Here is a 20,120-nt window from a genome sequence, read left to right as displayed (position 1 = left end):
GCGTTGCGTAAATTGTTGGCGCTATAGAAATAAAAGATGATAACTTCTTCAAAGTTTACGTGTTGTATTGATGTGATGGCGAAGCCAGTAAACACATTACTGTTAAAAGATTCAGGGTTACTTTATATATATATATATATGTTTTGTAAGAAGTGCTGCGTAAATTGTTGGCGCTACATAAATAAAATATAATAATAATAATAATACTTGCCGCACTTCTGATCCCTTTTTATCAATTGCGTTCTGTCGCTGATCATACCACCAGTGCCTGTAACGCATTGTCAGATCCTCGCTGTCGTTTTGTTAGCCATTAAAAATAAAGTTTACAGACCTTCAGGGGAAAGAAAAAAAATCATCGGCTCCCATTTATGTGCTTAATACGCTAGATAAAGCAGCTAATGTTTTGTGCGAGCGGAACTGCACCTTTAAACACAAAGGGGTTTATTCACTAAAGGGAACGTCGTCAGGGGTGCTCTTATCATACCTCCCATGTGTCCAGTCGCTTTTTAGCTCCCCCAAATCCCCTTGTCCTTTTTCTTCCTGACGCCCCTCTTTTCTAGGAGGTCGGAGTGTTTGCTGGGTGTGAGGGTATCACAGGGTTCTACAGCCATAAAAGCCCCGATAATGTATATAGAAACAGCAGGGAATGGCTTTATAAACTAAACAGGGCCAATACAACCTCGTTATTATTCTCACTGTTACTCTCAACCCCTGCCTCTGACCACAACCCCTAACACAAAACTGCCCCTCTGCCATACTGTGTAAAGCTGGGGTGGGGGGCAAATGCCAGTTGCCAGGGCAACACGTCGGCCATGTTTCCTGGGACACACACAATGCTCACATTTCTGACTGAAGCAGGAAAAGCTCTACTGCGCCCCAAAATAAAAAAAGGGCTGTCATGTTAGAGCTATAAAGATAATATTTGGCCCCCGGGGGCTCTTTCTACCCACCCAGCCTGGCTGAAACTACCCCCAGTGCTAAACACACCACACGGTTCCTCACCGCACAGCGCAGCTCCTCTCTTCTCTGCGATGACGTCACTTCCTCCCAGCGTGCACAGTAACACAGGAAACCCCCCCTTCCTGAAACGGGGGATTAGCTCAGCTGCATATGATGGCTGCCTGCGGACAGGCTTTGCTTCCCATGTGGATTGTGTATTGCTGCAAATGGCCAGTTCTGGGCTTCGGTTACTACAGATCACAGCTAATAATCTGAGTGAAGCAAGGAATTAATTTGCTAAAAGTAGTAGATACCTGGAATAGTCCTGCAGTGGAAGGAAAACACAGTAAAAGGAGCCACGAATAATTTCATGGCATCCTGGCACAGGTCATAGCTGCCATCATTCTAGAAATTTGCTGGACAGTCTTGACAAGCAGGCTTGTCTCCAACTGAATATCTCAAGACTGCTGGCAGCCTATAATAAACACTGCCTGCCTCAGGGCTTGTTCTGTGGCCAGGACATCTTGTGACATCACCTGTAAGGTTCAATGGAAAGCTAAATATCACCTTAAACTGAGGGGAGACTCACAAGGGCTTGTAAGGGAAGGTAGATGAGCTGAGCAGCCTCCCGGCAGAAGTGGTGCAGGGTAATACAGCGAGGGAATTAAACACACGCATGGGATAGGCATATGGCTCCTGAATCTAAGACAAGACCAACGACTGATTAAGGTTTGAGTCGTTACAGCAGAAGAAATAGGCAACTAGACTAAAGATGGCCATTAATAGGTTTATTAACAAATAGGAATAGTGAGGCGTCAAGGCAAGTGAATGAGGGGGAGGGGCCAAGACGCAGATAAATAAGGGTCCAAATTTGCCCCCCCCATAAATCAGAATTTCAATTAAAATGTACTTTTATTGCTAAAAAATTTAAATATAAAAATGTACTTTTTATATAATGAACAAACCTCCTATATACATTAAAAACAACAGATGTCAAAATGAACCCTGTATGAAATATACATCTATAAAAATAAAATAATCTAAATTTATACAAAACAAGCAATAGAAACGTCTTTGGGCCACGATGCCAGACACCAAAAAACAAAAACAGTATTCGTTGAAAAATCCTTTATTTTGATAACAAAAGTGTACAGTCTGTCTGTGAATGTTTGATAAATACTGTAGGAATTCTGCAAAGCACAAAGTTCGAGATGTCTCATCGCCCGGTCGCTTATCAAAAGAACCGGACCGGTTGTCTGGATATCATCGTTATTTCAAATAAATATGTTTAACCTCTAAATGACAGCGAGAAGCATAATAAAGCTAAGGGTTAAATAGAATTAAAAAGTTTGAGATATTTTGTAAATGAATAATTGGGGATCTTCCTGGAATCACCTTCTACCTTCATTCTACAAAAATACGGACGTGAGAAGATATTTGAGAAGAACCACAAGCGTCGACAAGGATTTCTCATTCTCAAGGTCTCCTCATAACCTCCCCATTGGAATGAGGCGTCCCAACTGGTCGGCCATGCATTTCCAAATGGAGCCATGTAGTGTCATCTAGAACCCAAACAGATTCTAAAATCTAGAACGCATAATTTAAATACAGTATCACAAGTTTTACTTTCAACATCTAGTGATGTGACAGCCCTTCTAGTCATCAGAAAGAGAGGCCAGCTGTTCCGATGCAGTGATTAACGCCAGGTTAAGGCGGTATGGACCTCAAATTACTCAGGAACAACGGGCCTCCATTGCCCTACGCCGGTGGTTGTCATGCCATGATGAAGACAATTAGTTCTTGGAAGCGGTAACTTGAGGTCTCCGCTCCACCACTAAACTGGGGGACACCATCTTGAACTTTCCCCTTGGAGTCCAAATATTCTCCGAGCTCAACGAGGTCTACAGAAACCGAACGCACTTACGTTTTGGTGGCGACGGCTTGTGGGCAGGGTAATTCAGGGTTTGGGGCTCATCTACTTGACAAATACCAGCAGATGACATTTACTTTAGTCCACAACTAATCATATGCAGAGCGAACACAAGATGCAATGCAAATAGTGAAGCTTCGTTTCCATCAGGAATATAGTCCATTAAGAGACCGTTCCGGAGAGGTAAGCTCTGTCCTTTTACGTTCGGAAGAACTTCTTGTTCAGCATGAAAATGAGGAGGTTAACGTTAACTTTGGCTTTATCGAACATTTTCATCACAGCCACTCCCTCGTACTGCAACTGCAAAAGGTCCTGCATTTAATGAGAATAAACGTTAGGAGAAAAAATATCTACAGAACCTTAAGATAAACAGCATATTATAGATTAATATAATTGTTTAAAAACCAAACAAAAAAAAAAAAAAAGAACGCTTTAAATTATTTTACCAAGAAAAAAAAAAAAAAAAAGTATTGCTAGCACACGCAATACAAAAAAATTCCACACACCCCCCCTTGGGTCTACATGCGCATTTTGATGACATCACAGGTGCCAGATGAGAGCGCATTTTAAATTTAATCCCCACGTTATTTTTGTGGGACCCACACATTACTCACCTGATAATTAAGCTGGAACTTTTCCATATCCACACCCAGGAACTTTGTCTTCACCTGAAACTTCCCTGGCTCGTCACACGGGGTTATGTCAAAAATGACATTTCTGAACCTGTTTAAGACAAAGGGGAGGGGGGTGAATAACGCACTCGTATTAATCAGGGTATTTACCACCACCTCTCCTTTACGGGACCCAGTTTTTCCTGGCCGTCATGGCCCCACGGCCTCCCAAACCGGAGATGTTTTCCTCAGACAATAGGTAGCGGGGGACATTCTCTGTACTCACTGACTCAAAGGAAGGTCTTCAATTTCCAAGAGGACCCCTTTCTCCTGCAGTCTGGCTGCGGTGTAGTTCAGGGACACCTGTTTTTTATTCTTTCCGTTCATCCTTGAAAGAAGGAAAAGAAAAGCCATAAATAACAAACTCAGTTGGTAAGCCTTTTGTGTTACAAAATTCTTGAACGTATTTAAAGGACTTGTCTGCCAAAAACGTGGCACTTGTATTACAAATATGGTCGCCCTATGGCAGTGCTAAAAAGGCTAAAAATCAAGCCACGGGACCGCAGTGCAGGGGATGCAGAACGCGCCACATACTTGTGGTTCATGGCGAGGTTATCCAGACAGGTTTTGATGTACTGGTTGTAGAAGTCAATCTGTTCCTCGTGGAAGGACGCTTTGCCGTGCAGTCTCTGCATCGTCTGCCTGAGTTTCACCAGCTCTGCCTTGCGGTGCTGCCGATATCGCCTTTGGTTACGGATATCCTGATGGTGTTTAAAGTGGGATATATTCCATCTTAGAATTCTACTCCGTAACCATTATGAGTCTTAAGCCCTTTGTGAAAACAGAGTGGTAAAGTCTTCTCCCCCACAAATAAAAATGCCAAAAAAAGGTTGCTAGCACCTCTATAACCCTCAAACCTTCCAAGGCAAAAGAATAAATACACTCAATGACCCCGACTTCTTATCTTGCAATTGTGGTGGCTATGTTTCTAGTGGTGTCCAGTGGCATCTAAATAAGATAACTAGCATAAGAAAAGGTCAGGTTCCTAATTGGAACATCATGCAGCGAATAAGGGAAAAGTAGGACACAGAAAGAGTCCATCTCCGACTGGCTACATACAATCTAAGCCCTCTCACATTCCATGCCGGTTACGTATATACCGTACACATCAAACCCTGCTAACGTTATTTTAGAATAATCTAATAAGGCATGGGCTGCATATCTCCAAGCAGACACTATTAGGCTAACAGTAGGAGTTATTAATGACCGCAATGCATTAAATGGCAATGGGGTACCTTAGCAATCATGTTAATTATCTCCTGGTAATGGTTGTCTGAGGAAACCAAACCCAAGCACTCCAGCCTTCGCAGGTTTCGAATAATTTTACGCTTTTTCTCTTCCATTGACAATTGGCTATTCCCCAGGAGGGACCGGTGGCGCTTCATCTTCTCTGGGGTCTTGGCTTCTTGTAGAGCGCGTTGGTGTACCAGTTGGTAATGTGATGCTTCCTATGTACATAGACGAGAGATTGAGACATGTCACTTACTAGACCATACCTCATAACATAGCCATAGTCCTGTCCATCCTACAACATTGAGTCAGTTGGTTTGTCCATTGCCAGCAACATATTGGACCAGAAAATTGGAAGAAGTGTAGTAGGGTTAAGACTATCACCCTACAGTGGACCCCCTTGTCAACAAGATTTTAAATTCCACTGCACAATGGCAGAAAATGCCCACCTGCTGCTCAGAAGCCGACGTATGCAACAACTCTATCAGGGAATCTCCAGGCTGTGACAGGATGATGTCTACCAACATGTGCTTTGTGCTACACGGAAAGAGGATGAACAGGTCAAAGTGTACAAATATTTTTCTTTTTCTTGATACTCTGTTATTATGCTCATGCCCTTCCATCGTAACATTCAAGGGTCAACCCATCATCAGAAGCAAAACTCCTAACCTTAGTAATAAACCATGAGCATCCATCTCCTCCGCACTGGTCGCAAACAGGTCGAACTTGTTGGTTAGCGTGAGCGACATCTCCAGCTTCTTCAGCTGGGACAAAGCTTGTTCCGAGACAACATCGCCAAGATTAGAGGTGGAGGTTTCTCCTGCAACAAGAAGGAAGAAACTGTACTTAAGCAGCGAACAGCGTGTCCGCTAGAGAGGCTGCTTCTTCAACATCTCACATACCTATCAGCGACTGAACCGTAGGCACCGCTCCTATATCCTCCAAGAGCTCATGGATGGGATCCTTGGGGTCAGGAGCAATGGCTTCTTGGTGTTCCAGTAAGAGCTGAGGAGAAACGTAGTGAACGCTTCAGAAAAGCAAATACAATAGGAGATTGTTCAGTACAAGTGATATAGAGATCTCCATTCAGAGACGTCAGGCGGTATGAGCCATAGCCTCACCTTGTGGGTATCAATGAGCTCCCCAACAGTTATGTAGATGACTGGTTTAATGGTGTTTACCATCTCAGAGTATTCATCTATATTAAAGCGGTCCTCAGGCTCCGGTACAGTACAGGCTGTACGGATAAACTTTCTACGAGCAGAAAATAAAGAAATGGACATATAGGATGCTGGTCCCGGAACATTTTTTTCCTCAGAATTCTATACCATAATAGTCTCAAACAGAAAGAGTACAACATTCTATCGATCTATTCATGTTCTGGCAGATCTAGTGCATATTATACAGAAATACAATGAAGTGCTTAAAAATTTAGGAGTCTTCAGTGCCACACCTCCATAAAAATGCCCAAAAGATAATTACATACATGTTGTAAACTCTGTAGAGGTAAAGCTTACCTGAACTTCCACTGTACTTCCTCCAGATACTGGTTAACAAGGCCAAGGTGGGCATCTTCAAACATCTTGTTAGAAGCCACATGCTGCAGGACTTTTGCGATGGAACCCAGGGTCCGTCTTTGATCAGGGTGAAGCGTTCCACCAACAGACAAGTCTACAATATCGAAGGCATCGGGGGCAACCACAGCCGGGTTCATGAAGCGATAGTAAAGCAGGTTCCCTACGATCTTCAGGATGGTAAAACACAACGGGAAACAGTGTCAGTAGGCACAGTATTTTTAAATCCAGACATCAAATTCTTACAAAATATTAGCTTGAGGAGGATTTTAAAAACGTGCTTTACGGTGACTAAATAAACATCTGGGACTTGCGAAGCCTGGAGATACGACCATATCTTTACCTTGTGGATGTCCTCCTCTTGGACACGCGAGAACTTCTGACTTAAAGAATTTTTCAGAACTTTAGCAACATAACGCATTCCATAACTGAGAAAAATAAAATCGAAGGTTTACGCGTTACATTAGAATTCCGCATTCATCCCTATAAAATTGGACACAATCATTTCACTAAAAGCTATGAAAGCATTACATTTCTTAAGATACTTCTGAGCGTAAAAGTAAACATTTTTATAGCATGACCACCAAAATTAAACAAACACGGCCTAGTTAGCAAGCTGCCCACTTGCGTAATACACTCACGGGATTTGGTCGACATTGGCCAGTATGGTGGAGAAGAACTTGTCCGTCACGGCAATGAGATTACGGATTGATATGTCTAAGCGTCTCTGAACTTCGGGGTAGGTGAGAGCCTGCTCTGGAGTGACATCATAGGGAAGCGAGCTGGGGAACAATGAACATACAGCTGGATCATATGAAATCCAAGGGGCTGCTTTTACCTAAATCTGATTCAGAAGCCCGTTTCATAAAAACGCTCATCAAAAAGGCAAACAGACCTCTTCTTGCCGGTCTGAGTCTCCACTTGGTTGATCCAGCTCTTGTAGATTTCCACCGGGTTTATCCGAACATTCAGAGTTTTGTCGTTGAGCACCTCCTTCACCACGTTCCCCAGAATCTGCCGCAAGGCACCCTGACCTCGGGGGCTGCGATAGAAACTCACCAGGAGACGTATTACCGTGGGGTTCCCGGTTAGGATGTCTTGGATGCGGTCAACTTTGAAGCTAAAAGCGAGGACACATCGTTATGGATACTCTGTAAAATTGCGGTAACAAGAAATACCAAATGCCAATTAACCCACTTTATTTCCTCCTGCAAGGCTGTACGGAAAAGTTTAAGCAGCAAATAAGCTTCTCTCCGGTTGGATGCGTAGTTATACAGCGTGAACGTTACCGACTCCATGAACTTGGTGGACTTGTTCTGTGGCATCTGGAATATCAGCTTGGCCATGTATTCCGGATGAGTCTGAGGAAGAAAATAATGACTTATACATTTGATATTTTCATGGAAAATTGTGCTTAAGTAGTCACCTCTTATAAAAACAAACAGCCTCAAGTCGAGGGGTGGTCTTCGTTCTTATCTTTAAAATGCCAGTGTTCAGAAGTCCCCAAGAGCACAGACGGATATATCAAGGGCATCCTGCTGACTCACCTGTAACAGGTAAAACAGATTCTGATACGTCTCCAGCTTCTGTCGCTTCTCTTTACTCAAGGACTTTAGCCCCTTCTGCTTATCGATGGCCATGAGGTCAGACAGCTGTTCCTTGTTCTTTCTAGTCAACTTCTTGCAATGAGAGACCACTTCCTGCACAAAGAAAGTGCCCACATTTTGAGCTCCATCACTGGGTAATGTATGCAGGGCAAGAGCCAGAATCGTGCCACAAGGGTGGGTTAATGGCCTGTTGCGTGCATGCGCTTGCGTCTCCATGCCCTGGAAGCTCCCGTTACACTGCATGCATTTGCAGCCAACATGTCGCCCGCCTTTTATCGGTGTATCAACGTATCCCGTACCTGCAGAGTGATCCGGTTTTTCACCAGCAGCCCGATTTTGATGTCCATCAAGTTGAGGTCGTTCTCCAGTCTCTGGTTGGATCGGATTTTCTTCACTACTTCCTCTCTCAGTTTCATAACCTCTCGTTCCTCCCAGAAGTCACGCTCACTCTGCTCCAAGAGGTGGGCAAACTTCCTTAACGTGCTCAGTGGCGGGTTCTTGGCATGGACTGTGGAGAAGAGCCTGTTTAAATATCTTTTAAATAAGCAAATCGTACTTAAAGTAGGTGGCATTAATAGGATTGCATCCATCCCGTAGCTAATGTAAAATAAGCTTGGCCTTCTCTTCAAGGTGGCTTGACCAAAGAGTCAACGGATTTTATAAAGAGCTGGATTGGTTACACACAGTAAGGTAGTGGGGGCCAGTAAGGTAGTGGGGGACATTTCCTATAGGCTACACCATGTTTCCAGTCAACTCAACAGCTTCTGCCTCCCAATGGCTAAGTGCTTGTCCATGGGCAACATCTCTACTGGAGACCAGTTCATACAAGGAAGCCACGCATCGTTATCACCTTTACAACAAGACAGCAGCAAATAAGTCACGGTATTACCCAGCATCTTGTAATCCTCTCTGGCCTTGTTGGCTCGGAAGAAAGCCTGGATCTTAATTACGCTTGCAATCTGCAATAAGAAGGGATAATTGATCAGATATAATAAGAAGGGATAATAATTTATCAGATATAATTGCCCTCTCTCTGGATGTGGCCAAACGACCAGACAATGAGAAAGTCGATAAAAACCCATCTTTGAAGACCCTACTTTTTGTAAAGTTATTCTTACCGTAAGGCAATCCATAAATACAATATATTTACCAAAGACTTCTAGTCCAAAGCAAAGACTTTTTTTGCTTGTGAAACGTAGGCAAATCTTACATTTTGCTCTATTTCTGTAAAACCGCCAAGTACTTACATTTCTCCTGAAATACCGAAGTCTTTCCCGATATTTTTTTCGCGCCAGCCACATTCTCACATGCGACTGGATCTAAGCCAGAAAAGAAATATTTTGTATTATTTTCCCTTAACTCATTTTAACAGACGCATGGCGGATAGGTGACGTCGGAGAAACAGTACCTTAATGACGGCGTCTATATTGCTGTACAGGTAGTTGAGCCGATGCAGATAATCTCTCCGCTGCTTGTAACCCCTCCAGTGCGCCTGTAAACACCACAAAACTCAAATGTTTTGTTTTTTTCAAATCACATTTAAGAAAAAAAGTTATGTTTTCTACAAAATATTACTATGACGTCATGAAATGAACTAAAAATAACAGATTGATTTAATTCGTTTAATATTATATATAAAGGATGGATCAGTAAGGAAGAATGATTTGGGGGACTGTGCTTTTATTAGACCTTTGTTTTTAGGTAAAGGGTTAGTACTGTACCTGAATTAAAGTGGCGGCAGGCAGTTGTCTGCGCAGGAGGTGGGTGTGAGCAGCAAACGCCTTGCGCATCAAGTAACCTCTCATACGAGCTTGTAGCTTCACCAACATGTCGGTATTGGCCACCCACTGCTTCTCTCGCTTAAAACCACTGGTCACCCTGGTCACCACAGTCTGCAAGAACCAGGGAGCCTTACTTAATACATTACATGGCAGTAAGAGCCCATCTAAGATGCCAGAGCGTGACGATGAGGCCTGCCCCATAAGGGGGACAAGCAGAGAAAAGCCTCCATCCCCCCATTATCAGTCAACGGTTCCACCAGTATTGACAATCCCGTAATTTCACAGTCTCACAGACTCTGAGCCAAGTTCTCCCCACAGAAGCTATTAAATCTATAATATTTTTTATACCTGGATCTCCTCTCGGGACAGGTGTGTGGTGTTGGAGCTGAAGCCCGCTGGACGGTCCCAGGTGCCCTCAAAGGACCGCAGGTGGAAGTAATAATCACCCCATTCCTTAACTTTGTGTTTTACCCAAACATTGGAAAGATCTCCTAGAAAAACAAACAGAGTTTGTGAAATGAGATCTCCAACAGCGATGTATTTGGATTTTTCACTTCTTGATAGTGGTCAGACGCTGCTCACCCTTTTTCCTTTTTGCGTTCATCACCGCACCAAGTTCGGACTGATAACCTTCAGCGCAGTCTGACACCACCCCGCAGAGCGCTGCGTCTGGGTTACGGAGGACGCGGACAGTTTGAGAAGGCTTCCCTTCCTTTATGGCTTGGTTAATGGCTGCAATCCCGAGAGCCACTGAGGTGAAGGAAGGAAAAAGGCAAGATAATTAGCGGTTTTAAAATGAACATTTTCATCTACATTATAAAGTACTTCTAGCCGATCTATCCACGTCCACAATGAAACATTTGACTCAAATGTACAATGGGAAGCAACTAAAGCTGGTAAGAGGAACAAAAAGTGGACTCTATTCATAACCATACTTTGAATTCTAACCATGTAGGATTATGGACTTTGCTATTATGTTTCCGCTAGCTACTAGAACTAGGCAAACCAGGGCGTTAGAAGGTCTGTTGACCATGGGAAGGTAACCGGTAACAGTGCTTACATCTATGGCTAAGTCTCTTTAACCCCATATATAATTTCTCCCTTCTGGCAGCACCTAGCATAACAGGTCTAGTATAGAAAGTCTAACATCTGTACAGTAACAGATCCGTACAGTAAAAAAAAACTCCAGGCCATATCAAACACTCACTTTTTCGCATCCTTACAGTTTCTTGGTTAGCAAGTGAGACTCCCTGCTGGATCTCTTCAAGCCAAAGCACGGCCGACCCGTCTCTAACTTCCTGAGCGTGTGAAAAGAAAATCCTATGAGCACTTCCTGAACACGATTAATAGTTATAAGTTATAAAAAAATTACAGATACTGTAACGCTACATGTATCAGAATCCCTGCGGCAGTAGAATTGCTCCCAGGAAATAAAGACACAACAGGCAGGACTTTGATAAAGCCATTTGCATACATAAAAACTATACAAACGAACCCTTCACATTAATACAATATAATAAGCACTGGTCACTGCACCTGCTTCTTGCGCTTTAAAGCACCGGTGAGGACTTGGTGATAAAGCCAAGCATTAGGAAGGGTGACGTCCGTGAGACCAGCTGCTGGCATTAGCAAAGCCGTGAAGGTTTTCTGAGGATCCCCCTGTCCGAGAGCCTCATTGATGAGACTGACTGCGAGGATTTCTGGGGAAAATACGGACAGCCTGGGTGAAGAAAGGTATTGGACACACAAGACTGCATAGTCACAATTCAAATGATACATAGTACTATAAAGCCTCTGCAGAATAAGATTATTATTATTAGTCAAAACGCTGTCAATCTGAAGCGAATGCTGCTGGGTTGAAAATTGTGAGCCTCCTATCAAATAGTATTAATGGCTGTAGAAATACTTAGTGATCGGTAAGATTTATCGAGAGTTTGGCCTCTTCTTGTCAAATGCCTTACTCTCATGTTCTTCTTCTATGGACAGGTTGGTGTCGTGCACGCAGGACTGAAGATCATTCCAGCTCAGAAACTCGAAACCTTCATTCTGGCGTTTCCGCTTGCACAGTTTGCTAAAGTACCTTGGGAGATGGAAAAAGAAACATATGTAATTTTAAAGAGAATTCCAATTGTTACGTGTCCCAGAAGATGCCCCTGAAGAAGAACCTAATAGATACAAGATATTGTCAAACCAGTCCTATATAGACAATAGTCCATTATCCTATTCTTTCAAAACCTCATTCTCTCACCTCTGCATGCTCTCCTCTTCCACTTCGGACAGGCCCAGAGCTGAGCTGATAAGACTTGCCCAGAACCCATTAAAGTCGCCAGCTTCGATAGCCCTGTTGGTCAGAGCAACGGCAGACAACATCTCCACGGCCACATAGAGTTCCTCCTGTACCAGGGATCCCTGCTTGGACAAAAATATCAAGCATAAACTTTAATGAGGCAAACTGTAATATGTGCTATGAAATCAGAGAGGGCAATTAAATGTCTTCATGTACAGATTAATATCATCCATGACAGCAGTCTGCAGTCTTCTAGACCTCTTGGGGGACATCTGCCTAGTATTAAGGTTTCAGGCACACAGCACAATTATTTTTCAGACCCACCCTTCCCCAAGTCATGTATATTTGAAGGGTGAGAATTCCCTGCGATATGCATTATTAATTAAGACAGAAAATTATCTTAACCTGAGGCTTCTGCCCTTGGAGAACTTTCAGCTCCCGTTGATACAGTTTGGCCGCAAAAGGATGGACCTCTGGCAGCTGTGCATCTGGGTTGGCCAACTCTTGTATCGTCTGAGCGGAACTCCCACCACGGATAACAGCGTTTATACGTGCGACAGCTTGATCCACTAATGGAGTAAAAAGCAAGAGGCAAATAAACTCATGAAGTTTATGTACAAGACAAAGTGTGCCACCACAAGGGTCCATGGAACCAACCATCGATCATAAGGAGCGGGTAGGCAATCATACAGCTTGTCAGGGCTTCTACTTTCTGATGTGACATCAAATCTGCATACAGGAACTCGCTGGGAACCAGTTAACTTTAATTGCTTCCCCAAAAGTATGTGTTAAATTATATCTCTTGTTAAACAAAAATCACAAATATTTTGGTTATGAATGAACACAAAAGATAGCACCAGAGCAGCCCATGCATTTTGTATCCACCACTTACTCGCATGTTCCTTGCTTGCATTCAGATTGGCTGCATCAACTCCGGCTTGGATTTCCTCTTTTTCCAGCAGATCCATATATCCCAGTTCCTATAATTCAACGATAACAATTCACGATGAGACAAGTAAAACGATTTAGGTTTCTTCGCAAGCTTTTGTTTTTTTGCTGGGTAACTCTAGATTTATTCATTTATTCTTAATCAGGATTGCAATTACACGGATCAATGTACTTATATTTAGGAGAGAAGGTGAGCAATGTGAATTTAAATTTGGTTTCAGACCCACCAGTGCTTTTTGTTCTCGATCACTGGTGAGCTGCTCCAAGTACCAGTCTGCGTTCTCTCTAAAGACCCTTCGCAGCGCGAGGGCCCCATCCTGGAGAGCGGACAGTAGACTCCGAGAATCCTTTCTCTCCAAAGCTTCGTCTACATACTCCACGGCAGCGTGCACTGGGGAGACAACAAAAAAAAATCCATCATTACACGAATATACCAACACCCTATGTCAGGAAGCAGATCAATAGTACATATTTGCCCCAATGCTTTCGGTATAAGGTACCATTGACTTTGTTGATGTTGCCCTGAATTTCAGCCTGTGTCAGGCAATGGTCATATATATCCGGACCATCTGGAGTGTTCCGGAGAAGCTGCAGGAAAAAGAAAAAAAAAGGGAACATTTGGATGCATCTTATATTCTGAGAAAGTAAAGAAATCTTTAATTTTAAATATTTAATACCCCAGTGGTGGAAGAAAAAGGTGGAAAGACATGGCCAACACTAGAGCTGAAACAACGAATCGATAAAATCGATAATAATCGATAACGGAAATCATCGATAACGATTTCCGTTATCGATTAATCGAGTGATCAATTCGTTGTTGGAGCACTCGGCTCCTTTTACTTACCTCCGCGAGCGTTCCCCGCTTCTGCTACACGCTCTGCAGTCTCCGCCTTCTTCAAGCTACGTGACGGATGTGACGCGTTCCGGAGGTAAGTATTCTTCTGTCTATGTGCACGGATCGCACAGAGCCACTCGCACAGAGCGAATCGCTCTGTGCGAATGGAGCCACTCGCACAGAGCGGTTCGCTCTGTGCGAGTGGCTCCATTCGCACAGAGCGGTTCGCTCTGTGCGAGTGGCTCCATTCGCACAGAGCGGTTCGCTCTGTGCGAGTGGCTCCATTCGCACAGAGCGGTTCGCTCTGTGCGAGTGGCTCCATTCGCACAGAGCGGTTCGCTCTGTGCGAGTGGCTCCATTCGCACAGAGCGGTTCGCTCTGTGCGAGTGGCTCCATTCGCACAGAGCGGTTCGCTCTGTGCGAGTGGCTCCATTCGCACAGAGCGGTTCGCTCTGTGCGAGTGGCTCCATTCGCACAGAGCGGTTCGCTCTGTGCGAGTGGCTCCATTCGCACAGAGCGGTTCGTGAGTGTGGGTGCAGGGCAGAGTGGGGGTGGGGGTGCAGGGCAGAGTGGGGGTGGGGGTGCAGGGCAGAGTGGGGGTGGGGGGTGCAGGGCAGGAGACTGGGTGCAGGGCAGAGTGGGGGTGGGGATGCAGGGTGTGAGTGTGGGTGCAGAGCAGAGTGGGAGACTGGGTGCAGGGCAGAGTGGGGGTGGGGATGCAGGGCAGGGTGTGAGTGTGGGTGCAGGGCAGAGTGGGTGCAGGGCAGAGTGTGAGTGTGGGGGCAGGGCAGAATGTGGGGGCAGGGCTGGGTGCAGGGCAGAGTTAGAGACTGGGTGCAGGGGCACAGTGCAAAGTGCTGGGTGCAAAGTGCCAGTGCTGGGTGCAAAGTGCCAGGGCTGGGTGCAAAGTGCTGGGTGCAAAGTGCCAGGGCTGGGTGCAAAGTGCAAAGTGCTGGTGCAAAGTGCTGAATGCTGGGTGCAAAGTGCTGGATGCAAAGTGCCAGGGCTGGGGCAAAGTGCTGGGTGCAAAGTGCTGGGTGCAAAGTGCCAGGGCTGGGTGCAAAGTGCTGGGTGCAAAGTGCTGGGTGCAAAGTGCAAAGTGCTGGGGCTAAGTTTCTTGAACAGTAATAGTCCACCTCTTTTCAGAATGTTTGGGGTTATTTTGTTTCATAAATATTGTGTTTGGGTTCTTGTACTTTGAAAATATTGTTTTTTATTACATCATAACAAAATAAGAATGTTAATGTAAATTTTAAGTTGTTTTTTAACATCCAGTTCATTAAATTCTTTTAAATAAACGAAAAATTTGCATATTGTTTTTTTTTATCCGATTAATCGATTAATCGAAAAAATAATCGGCCGATTAATCGATTATTAAAATAATCGTTAGTTGCAGCCCTAGCCAACACCGGGGCTGAGCCTTAGCCTGATGCACAAAGTATATATTGTGCTTAATGATCGTCCAAGACCCATTCTTACCTTATTCCGGGCATTCGCCACTTTCATGGATTTGGCTTGGTACAGGAGCTCCTGGTACACTGCTGCCAGCTTCTCATTTAAGTTCACCAGCATGGCGTTGGGGTTCCGGAGAGCGACCATGGTTTCTTCCACCACCCCTCTGTCCACGGCTTCATTAATTGCAATGACCGCTGCGTGCACTGAGAGACACAGGGACAAACTGGCGCGTCGGAAATGTTCTATTTAACAGAAAACTACGCAAAACCTAAAAATGTTTTTAATTTACGACAGACTATCTTATAGGATTTAGGTAAACAATACAGCGGCCCTCTGTAGATTTATTGGTATCACGGTGTTGGCACAAACGCCGGTCTTATCGAATGTGATACTTCCCCACCTGCTGCTTCGTCCACAGACAGCTCGTTAGCCAGAATCCCTCCGATCTTGCTAAATGCCGGCATCTGAAGCCCATACTTGTCCAGTTCACACTTCATATTATTAATTTCCTCATCTGAAACACAACCGTTGGTTATCAGAGTGTGCCTGCTTGACCAACTGTCAATTGTTCTTCCATTCTTCAGCACCTAGAACGGGTTCCGCACCAGGGCGCACAAAGCGTTCCAAGAAAGTTATTCCTATCAAAAGATCTTTATAAAGCTTACAATTAGCCCAGCTAATGCCGATGGGAACGTTAGATTCTAACACTTGGCGGAGGCTATTTTTTTCAAGCATAAAAGTGGGTTTATGGTAGGAAGAGGTCAGGTTTACAGGGTGCAAACGCAAAACGCGTTCCAGCAAACCACTATTTATTCCATAGAACAATAAAGGACCCTTTCGGCAAACGCCTTCTTACCTGTGAATTTTGCTATTCCGTACAAATCCTGGATTTGAGGAGCCAGCCCGAGTTTAAATAAATATAAACTGTAAGGACAAGAAAGCTCAATCAAACCGATGTCAGGTATTCCTTGCAATTGTGCACTAACATGATTTAAGGTTCTGTTCCAGTTATATAGAACATCCATCGAATATTTTGTTCCCTCCTATCGTAAAATCAATATTTTAGGCAATTTTTGTTTTCAGGTCCAATGGCCTTTGTGTCGAACGCTAATTAAACATTCCCTGAAAATATACGTAGTTAGCTGTTACTTGAGTAAGGAATTATCTCCCAAACTGGGTTCAAAGCATGCGGCATTTCAAAGACAAGGTTCTTACCTCAGAGCGTGAATACAGTAAACAACGCGGGGCATGTTTTTCTTATCGTAGATATCAGTTGTCTCAGGATGAAATATCTGCAATCAGAAGGACAAACGATCATTGGTTTTTAATCAGCGTTGAGCGATCGGATCTGGTTTTATTTATTGCAGCGAATCTCCTGCCTACCGTAGGCAGCCCGATTTGACTCATGGCTCGACGCCAGTGGTTGATGTTATCTGTATGGCGGAAATGAAGACCAGTCGCCTACAACAGAAAGAAAGTCTCTTATGATCTACCAATTTATTAATAAAAAAAAGGTGCGAGACAGGAAGGATAAGCTCACATTACCTTGTAGCGCATCTGATCGAAATCATAGATTTTCTTGAGCGGCACGAGCTCGGGAGCAAAAAAATGTCCCAGTTTGGCGAGAACCACGCCATTGCGAAGAGTCTCTTCCAGCTCGGTGGGGGGCGGCAGCTCCTCGTTCAGACAAGACTCCATCCAGCTAAGACACAGAATGGATATAAGCCATGGTCTCATTAGGTGACAACACAAGACACAGGTACAGTTCACAGTCCTGCAGGTAATACAGAACACTAAAACCACCTGCTCATTCCAGACAAATATTTGACGGAAGCCTCCATCACTGGGACCACTGGAGAAGCCTGACTGCCAGCCTCCTCCCTATTGACTATGGGCCCTGGGTTTGTAAAGTCTTCTGTGGCTACCCCCAGCAGTATCATCCATCACTGGCTGAGGGGATTATCTCCGGCAGACAGCCAGTGACTGCCATTCTTTCAGTTTAATGTTGTATAAATCAGTGTCTCCCCCCCCCATTGTATTGTTAATCCCGTTACTGCCCCTGCCCCTGCCCTACTGACAGTCTTCGTTTGGTTTTACCCTACACTGAGTCTCGGCTAGTGACTGGGGAACCGGGGAAAGTGTGTTGTCCCAGGCTAAGGGAGCACAAGACAGCGGAGGTAGTCGGTCGGACTAGCCAGCTCCGTGACAGATGCGATCAGCCATCATAGGTCTACTAAGCTCGGATAGGAACGGGTGGACAAGTTAAACTGGACACCCACCCAAACCTGCTTTACTATATGACAGTATTAAAGGAACAACATCCCTAGAACTGCTGAATGCCTCAAATCTGTAACCGTGTCATTGATTGGCAGTCACCCAAGAAAATGAAAAGGCCTCTTTAATAGTTTGCGTTGTTTTTATGCGATTTCATATTGAGACGACAGATCTAGAGGGCAGTTTATGTGTTGTCTAAGTGGAACAGTGGCTTTAAATACTCAAACGTCAACCTGCCAAAACCCCAGTAATCGCGCAAGGTAATTCTGGTCTTACCGCTTGGCCTCCTCCAGGTGGCACAGGTATTGATAAGCAATATTCTTCTGCCGCTGCTCGTCCATCTCATCAGCTGTCAGGCGCTCATCTGAACGGAACACAAAGAGTCTGCTGCAGGGTTACTGGGAAACTGAGTGAGCAACTCGGTGAGAACATTCACTTCAGGCAGAAAAGGGACATCAGAGTCCCACCTTCTGTAACTAGATTGTAAAAACGCACCCATCATGGACTGATGCCAGTGCCCTTACACCTGAGAGAAATGACATTCTGTGCCACACAGAGTGTTTCTCTATCGGCCCAGACAGAGAACTCTCACCATACAGCACCAGACAGGGAGGCCCAGATATGCTGCCGCCCGCCTGGCACAAAAACCTCCACCTGTCTTGCATTGGTAAAAGCCATTTACCTGCAGTTTGGCATCAGAGCACCACCCATCTGGCACCAGTCTACCACCTGCCTGCCACTAGATTGTCTCTGACCATCAGACCCGCCCAGAATGACGCAAACCTAGCATCACATTGACCATTAATTCCCTAGTCACCCAACATCTCAACGCTATCCACGTGGCATTAGACCGACCACTACCTGCCTAGCACTAGACTGCCACCTGCCTGCCACCAGTCATACTACCCCCACCTGTCATCAGACTGCCACCTGCCTGCCACCAGTCATACTGTCCCCACCTGTCATCAGACTGCCACCAGTCATACTGCCCCTTGCCTGGCACCAGTCATACTGCCCCCACTTGGCATCAGGCTGCCACTTGCCTGCCGCCAGGCATACTGCCCCCACCTGGCATCAGACTGCCACCTGCCTGCCACCCATCATACTGCTCCCACCTGGCATCAGACTGCCACCTGCCTGCCAGCCATCATACTGCCCCCACCTGGCATCAGACTGCCACCCGTCATACTGCCCCTACCAGGCATCAGACTGTCGCCTGCCTGCCACCCGTCATACTGCCCCCACCTGGCATCAGACTGTCGCCTGCCTGCCACCCGTCATACTGCCCCCACCTGGCATCAGACTGTCGCCTGCCTGCCACCCGTCATACTGCCCCCACCTGGCATCAGACTGCCACCTGCCTGCCACCCGTCATACTGCCCCCACCTGGCATCAGACTGCCACCCGTCATACTGCCCCTACCAGGCATCAGACTGCCAGCTGTCATGCTGCCTCGACCTGGCATCAGATAACCCCCTGCCTGGCACCAGTCATACTACTTCCCACTTAACGACAACCATACTGTCTCCTGCCTGCCTCTGCCTGTCAGTTGCCCCATCTTCCCCAGCCCCTGGTTGGTGAAGCAGCTGCCGCTCAGTGCGGACCCCATACTCACAGCCCGCTCCTACAGGCCCCTGTCCGGCCATAGTGTCCCCTGCGAGTCCCTGGCTGCGGTTCTGGTGACACCCCGGACAAGGCTCCCCTCTCTCTGTTTACACTGGATTTGAATGTCCCGCCACCAGCAGTTTCCGGATTAACTGTCAGGCTGGGCGCCGTGTGATGACGTCACTGGAGCAGTGCGTGCCGGGAGTTGTAGTCGAAGTTCTGTAAACCGCACACTCCCGAATGTAGAATGAGCGCGACAGGGATATTACCGGCTGCGCTACACTAATCATTAGTTTCACATCAATATATTTTATATTTAAATAAATACTTTTCACACATCTGCCTCTCTCCCTTTTACTCTGTATTGCTCATGTTAGAGCCTTGGTTCTGCATGTGAATAACCCCCTATTTAATGCCCTGATGCCCCTCTCCCCTCCCCTGTGCCAGTTTTTCCTCCCCTGATGCCCCTCTCTCCTCCACTGAGCACAGAATGTTGCTGCTTGGTATGAGGGTATCGCCGAATAATTTAATTCAGTATAACCCCTAAAAATCCGTATTATAAATAATAAATATCATTTGTTTATGTTTACATCTCAAATAAAACAAGTTTGTTTCTGATGTAATTTCCTGTCCATTTCTTTCCCGGACACATCGCGTCCTTCCTCATTTACCATCGAGTATATATGTAAAAATACACGCCGTGTCGTCAGTGTAAGGTGTTTCTGTTGGGGACACGCTCCTGTTTATTCCGGCTCCCAATATACCCAGGAATTCTCAGGGTGAAGGGGCAGATTCTGGGGGTCACACAGTCTGGGGCTGACTCCTTTATCGGCTCCCCCACTGTGATCATATATACGACTCCCAATTGGTGTTTTTGCTGCTAGTATGTTATGGTTGATATCCCTGCTTGAATTCAGGCGATTCAATAAAGCGTATCTTTAAATAATGTCAAGACAATGTTTCCATGAGGGCCGGCGTTAAAGC

General features: G+C 45.3%; 1 protein-coding gene across 1 annotated transcript; it reads right to left on the bottom strand.

The window, feature by feature from the left end:
* Positions 1 to 2,648: 2,648 nt before the first annotated feature.
* IQGAP3 (IQ motif containing GTPase activating protein 3) lies at positions 2,649 to 19,266 on the bottom strand. Its single transcript, XM_053475349.1, has 38 exons — positions 19,147 to 19,266; positions 17,808 to 17,895; positions 16,803 to 16,959; positions 16,641 to 16,718; positions 16,473 to 16,549; positions 16,114 to 16,181; positions 15,658 to 15,771; positions 15,282 to 15,460; positions 13,468 to 13,555; positions 13,195 to 13,358; positions 12,912 to 12,999; positions 12,425 to 12,588; positions 11,981 to 12,141; positions 11,694 to 11,812; positions 11,269 to 11,432; positions 10,940 to 11,030; positions 10,315 to 10,482; positions 10,081 to 10,223; positions 9,673 to 9,843; positions 9,360 to 9,443; positions 9,199 to 9,270; positions 8,841 to 8,910; positions 8,251 to 8,459; positions 7,892 to 8,044; positions 7,542 to 7,705; positions 7,240 to 7,464; positions 6,986 to 7,126; positions 6,688 to 6,772; positions 6,288 to 6,514; positions 5,892 to 6,024; positions 5,673 to 5,775; positions 5,440 to 5,590; positions 5,220 to 5,307; positions 4,776 to 4,988; positions 4,075 to 4,241; positions 3,767 to 3,868; positions 3,484 to 3,592; positions 2,649 to 3,181 (listed from the first exon to the last, which is right to left on the bottom strand). Exons 1-38 carry the CDS (start codon positions 19,175 to 19,177, stop codon positions 3,068 to 3,070), a joined length of 4,923 nt encoding a protein of 1,640 aa, XP_053331324.1. The 5' UTR covers positions 19,178 to 19,266; the 3' UTR covers positions 2,649 to 3,067.
* Between the last annotated feature and the right edge of the window lie 854 nt (positions 19,267 to 20,120).

The sequence above is a fragment of the Spea bombifrons genome, chromosome 9 (assembly GCF_027358695.1).
Source record: "Spea bombifrons isolate aSpeBom1 chromosome 9, aSpeBom1.2.pri, whole genome shotgun sequence".
In the NCBI taxonomy this organism is placed as follows: domain Eukaryota; kingdom Metazoa; phylum Chordata; class Amphibia; order Anura; family Pelobatidae; genus Spea; species Spea bombifrons.
This window is presented reverse-complemented; position numbering and strand designations above follow the sequence as displayed.